Source organism: Oncorhynchus gorbuscha, linkage group LG09, assembly GCF_021184085.1.
Source record: "Oncorhynchus gorbuscha isolate QuinsamMale2020 ecotype Even-year linkage group LG09, OgorEven_v1.0, whole genome shotgun sequence".
In the NCBI taxonomy this organism is placed as follows: domain Eukaryota; kingdom Metazoa; phylum Chordata; class Actinopteri; order Salmoniformes; family Salmonidae; genus Oncorhynchus; species Oncorhynchus gorbuscha.
This window is the reverse complement of record NC_060181.1, coordinates 3,836,554-3,842,553: the sequence shown is the minus strand read 5'-3', so window position 1 is coordinate 3,842,553 and position 6,000 is coordinate 3,836,554. Positions and strand designations below refer to the sequence as shown.

Below are 6,000 nucleotides of genomic sequence, written 5' to 3'. Positions count from 1 at the left end.
ACCCTGTATATAGCCTCCACATTGACTCTGTACCGTAACACCCTGTATATAGCCTCCACATTGACTCTGTACCGTAACACCCTGTATATAGCCTCCACATTGACTCTGTACCGTAATACCCTGTATATAGCCTCCACATTGACTCTGTACCGTAACACCCTGTATATAGCCTCCACATTGACTCTGTACCGTAACACCCTGTATATAGCCTCCACATTGACTCTGTACCGTAATACCCTGTATATAGCCTCCACATTGACTCTGTACCGTAACACCCTGTATATAGTCTCCACATTGACTCTGTACCGTAATACCCTGTATATAGCCTCCACATTGACTCTGTACCGTAAAACCCTGTATATAGCCTCCACATTGACTCTGTATCGGTACCTCCTGTATATAGCCTCCACATTGACTCTGTATCGGTACCTCCTGTATATAGCCTCCACATTGACTCTGTACCGTAACACCCTGTATATAGCCTCCACATTCACTCTGTATCGGTACCTCCTGTATATAGCCTCCACATTCACTCTGTATCGGTACCTCCTGTATATAGCCTCCATATTGTTATTTTACTGCTGCTCTTTAATTACTTGTTACTTTTATGTCTTATTCTTATCCATATTATATATATTTTTTTACTGCATTGTTGGTTCAGGGCTCGTAAGAAAGTATTTCACTGTAAGGTCTACACCTGTCTGTTGTGTGACGAATTCAATTTGATTTGATCTAACTCTCTCTCTCTTTTCATACCCCCCTAGTGGTTAGAGGGGGCAGGTAGCCTAGTGTTTAGAGGGGGGCATCCCGCTTAGAGGGGGCTCCCTTCCTCCAGTCTCATGCTTCTTCAACTTCACAACCCCCTCTGGGGTGCTGCTGTCCCCAAACTACCCCCAGGAATATGGAAACAATATGCACTGTGTGTGGCTCATCATCACCAAGCCAGAGAGTAGGATTAACCTGGCCTTCAATGACCTCAGCATGGAGAAGCAGTTTGACTTCCTCAGTGTCAAAGACGGTGGCAAGGTAAGGTATCGATCGATCGATCAGTCGATTAATCATTCAGAGCATTCAGGTAGCCTAGTGGTTAGAGGGAGGCAGGTAGCCTAGTGGTTAGAGGGGGGCGGCAGGTAGCCTAGTGGTTAGAGGGGGCAGGTAGCCTAGTGTTTAGAGGGGGAAGGCAGGTAGTCTAGTGGTTAGAGGGGGCGGCAGGTAGTCTAGTGGTTAGAGGGGGCAGGTAACTTAGTGGTTAGAGGGGGAAGGCATGTAGCCTAGTGGTTAGAGGGGGGGGGCAGGTAGCCTAGTGTTTAGAGGGGGCAGGTAGCCTAGTGGTTAGAGGGGGCAGGTAGGTGTTTAGAGGGGCAGGTAGCCTAGTGGTTAGAGGGGGCAGGTAGCCTAGTGGTTAGAGGGGGGCAGGTAGCCTCAGGTAGCTAGTGGTTAAAGGGGGGCAGGTAGCCTAGTGGTTAGAGGGGGCAGGTAGTGGTTAGAGGGGGCAGGTAGCCTAGTGGTTAGAGGGGGGGCAGGTAGCCTAGTGGTTAGAGGGGGTAAGTGGTTAGGGGGGCAGGTAGTCTAGTGGTTAGAGGGGGCAGGTAGCCTAGTGGTTAGAGGGGGCAGGTAGCCTAGTGGTTAGAGGGGGGCAGGTAGCCTAGTGGTTAGAGGGGGGCAGGTAGCCTAGTGGTTAGAGGGGGCAGGTAGCCTAGTGGTTAGGACATTGGTTGCAAGATTGAATCCCTGAGCTGATAAAGTAAAACTATGTCGTTCTGCCCCTGAACAAGGCAGTTAACCCACTGTTCCTAGGCTGTCATTGAAAATAAGAATGTGTTCTTAACTGACTATCCTGGTTTAATAAAGGTTCTCTCTCTCCCTTCATCTCTCTCTCTCTCTCTCTCTCTCTCTCTCTCTCTCTCTCTCTCTCTCTGTCTCTGTCTCTGTCTCTCTCTCTGTCTCTGTCTCTCTCTCTCTCTCTCTCTCTCTCTCTCTCTCTCTCTCTCTCTCTCTCTCTCTAGTGGTTAGAGGGGGCAGGTAGCCTCTCTCTACCCTAGGCTGAGTCTCCCATCCTGGGTACTTTCTCTGGTGACGTGCTGCCAGCTCCCATCACCACCAGTGCCCACGTGGCACGCCTAGAGTTCCTGACTGACCACACCTACACAGAACGAGGGTTCAACATCACCTTCACCAGTAAGTGGGTGGAGGGGCGGTCTGTGTGTGATATGGAGGGGCGGTCTGTGTGTGATATGGAGGGGCGGTCTGTGTGTGATATGGAGGGGCGGTCTGTGTGTGATATGGAGGGGTTCAACATCTGTGTGTGATATGGAGGGGCGGTCTGTGTGTGTGATATGGAGGGGCGGTCTGTGTGTGATATGGAGGGGCGGTCTGTGTGTGATATGGAGGGGCGGTCTGTGTGTGATATGGAGGGGCGGTCTGTGTGTGATATGGAGGGGCGGTCTGTGTGTGACATGGAGGGGCGGTCTGTGTGTGATATGGAGGGGCGGTCTGTGTGTGATATGGAGGGGCGGTCTGTGTGTGATATGGAGGGGCGGTCTGTGTGTGATATGGAGGGGCGGTCTGTGTGTGATATGGAGGGGCGGTCTGTGTGTGATATGGAGGGGCGGTCTGTGTGTGATATGGAGGGGCGGTCTGTGTGTGATATGGAGGGGCGGTCTGTGTGTGATATGGAGGGGCGGTCTGTGTGTGATATGGAGGGCGGTCTGTGTGTGATATGGAGGGGCGGTCTGTGTGTGATATGGAGGGGCGGTCTGTGTGTGATATGGAGGGGGGCTGTGTGTGATATGGAGGGGCGGTCTGTGTGTGATATGGAGGGGCGGTCTGTGTGTGATATGGAGGGGCGGTCTGTGTGTGATATGGAGGGGCGGTCTGTGTGTGATATGGAGGGGCGGTCTGTGTGTGATATGGAGGGGCGGTCTGTGTGTGATATGGAGGGGCGGTCTGTGTGTGATATGGAGGGGCGGTCTGTGTGTGATATGGAGGGGGCGGTCTGTGTGTGATATGGAGGGGCGGTCTGTGTGTGATATGGAGGGGCGGTCTGTGTGTGATATGGAGGGGCGGTCTGTGTGTGATATGGAGGGGCGGTCTGTGTGTGATATGGAGGGGTGGGCGACCGGAGGAGGAATGATACTACTGTGATGTATTTATAGTTAAAATAGCACCACATTGTCTATCAGGGAAGTACTTTTTGTCTATGTTTTGTCATAGAGCTCTTAGCTGTTTTTGAATACTCACATTAACCGCACTATTTGTGACGTGAATTGAGTATATAGTTCGCTTATTGGTCATAGTTGCCGGATGTCATACTAAATTCTCAACAAAAAAAGGAAGTATATATGCAGAGGACATTATTTCCATACTTTAGGGACAATAATGCAATTCTTCAGGAAATGGGCGTGGCAAAATTCATTGCTTTAACTAATTATGACAAGAAAAGTTAAGAAAATGTTGACCAATGTAATAAAGTAACAACTGTTTAAAGTAAGTTACCTTACATGTTGGCTGACAATTTGTTAGCTACGCTGTCCTTACGAACAACATAGCATATCATTACAGCAGTATGTTGCTAGCTAGCTACCTAATGTTAGTTGGCTACTTATACATCAAACTTGCCAGTATATTAACTGTAGGCTATCGAACTAACTACACAACGTTTATTGACTTGATTATTATTATTGTGCGTCTCTATGGACATTCTGGTGCTTTTGTAAATTCGCTCTGGCTATCGACTCCGATTTCAGAGCACTCTCTTCTGAATGTACCAGAGTGCAGAATAATGAATTTATGAGCACTCAACACATGTCAGTAAACGTTGGCCAAAAATTGTGGTCAGAGTGGTCTCATTTGTGTCTTGAGCAAGCTAGCCAACATTCTCTGGGACTCTGGTACTCTGGCACACTGGCACTCTGGTACTCTGGCACACTGGCACACTGGCACACTGGCACTCTGGTACTCTGGCACACTGGCACACTGGCACTCTGGTACTCTGGCACACTGGCACACTGGCACACTGGCACTCTGGCACTCTGGTACTCTGGCACACTGGCACTCTGGAACTCTGGTACTCTGGTACTCTGGCACTCTGGCACTCTGGCACTCTGGCACTCTGGTACTCTGGCACACTGGCACTCTGGTACTCTGGTACTCTGGCACACTGGCACACTGGCACTCTGGTACTCTGGCACACTGGTACTCTGGTACTCTGGCACTCTGGCACACTGGCACTCTGGCACTCTGGCACTCTGGCACTCTGGTACACTGGCACTCTGGCACTCTGGTACACTGGCACTCTGGCACTCTGGCACTCTGGCACACTGGCACTCTGGCACTCTGGCACTCTGGCACACTGGCACTCTGGCACTCTGGCACACTGGCACTCTGGCACTCTGGCACACTGGCACTCTGGCACTGGCACTGGCACTCTGGCACTCTGGCACTCCAGATTGACTTGAAGAACACACCCGAAATTGTAAAATGTCTAACTAGTAATTTGTTATGCTAACTAGCTAGTAAGAGGTAGCATAGCAACAGCATCAACTTCCGGGTAGACAGGCGAAGAGCCAGTACGCTCAACTGAAAGGAAACTGTTCATTGACAGTATACTAAATGGAACCAACAGTATGTAATATACACCAATTAAGTTTGTCGTATACAGTATGTGAGTATGTTATTCGAACACAGCTCTTGTATTTTTTTGTCCGCCTGTGTGTGTGTGTTGTGTGTTGTGTGTGTGTGTGTATGTGTTGTGTGTTGTGTGTTGTGTGTTGTGTGTTGTGTGTGTGTGTGTATGTGTAGTGTGTTGTGTGTTGTGTGTTGTGTGTTGTGTGTTGTGTGTGTGTGTGTGTGTGTGTGTGTTGTGTGTTGTGTGTGTGTGTGTGTGTGTGTGTGTGTGTGTGTGTGTGTGTGTGTGTGTGTGTGTGTGTGTGTGTGTGTGTGTGTGTGTGTGTGTGTGTGTGTGTGTGTGTGTGTGTGTGTGTGTGTGTGTGTGTGTGTGTGTGTGTGTGTGTGTGTGTGTGTGTGTGTGTGTGTGTGTGTGCGTGTGTGTGTGTGTGTGTGTGTGTGACTTGTTAAGGAGATAGCACTATGAAGTCCTCTATGTCAGATCCTCTGTCTGTCTCTCAGAGTGTTGTTGTTCTTCTCCCCAACGGCACCCTTCCTTCAGTCTCTCCTCGTCTCCTATTTCCATTCCCTTTCAACAGAGCTAGACCTGGGATACAAAGCTAGACAAAACCTGCATTTTCGAAAACTCAGACATCGTCCCATCCTCATTAAATTGTCTTCCCACAGACATGACTGGCTGTGCTCCGTTCTGTTCTCAGCTGCTCTAATATAGACTTAGAGTTGGGTATTGTGGGTATTGTTGGGTATTGTTGGTATTTTATGGTTTTGTTGGGTTTTGTGGGTATTGTGGGTATTGTGAGTATTGTGGGTATTGTTGGTATTGATGGGTATTGTGGATATTGTGGGTATTGTTGGGTATTGTGGGTATTGTTGGGTATTGTGGGTATTGTGGGTATTGTTGGGTATTGTGGGTATTGTTGGGTATTGTTGGGTATTGTTGGGTATTGTGGGTATTGTGGGTATTGTTGGGTATTGTGGGTATTGTTGGGTATTGTGGGTATTGTTGGGTATTGTTGGGTATTGTTGGGTGTTGTTGGGTGTTGTTGGGTATTGTGGGTATTGTTGGGTATTGTGGGTATTGTTGGGTATTGTTGGGTGTTGTTGGGTGTTGTTGGGTATTGTCGAAAGCCTTGGCCAGATCAATGAACACGGCTGCACAGTAATGTTTCTTATCGATGGCGGTTAAGATATCGTTTAGAACCTTGAGCGTGGCTGAAGTGCACCCATGACCAGCTCTGAAACCAGATTGCATAGCAGAGAAGGTATGGTGAGATTCGAAATGGTCGGTAATCTGTTTGTTGACTTGGCTTTCGAAGACCTTAGAAATGCATGGTAGGATAGATATAGGTCTGTAGCAGTTTGGGTCAAGAGTGT

General features: G+C 48.8%; 1 protein-coding gene across 1 annotated transcript in view; it reads left to right on the top strand.

Annotated features, from left to right (window-relative positions):
• LOC124042645 (CUB and sushi domain-containing protein 1-like) overlaps positions 1 to 6,000 on the top strand; it is an 842,040-nt gene that overhangs the window by 449,121 nt on the left and 386,919 nt on the right. Inside the window, 2 exon segments of the mRNA XM_046360721.1 lie at positions 836 to 1,026; positions 2,043 to 2,178. Coding sequence (XP_046216677.1) covers positions 836 to 1,026; positions 2,043 to 2,178 — 327 coding nt within the window.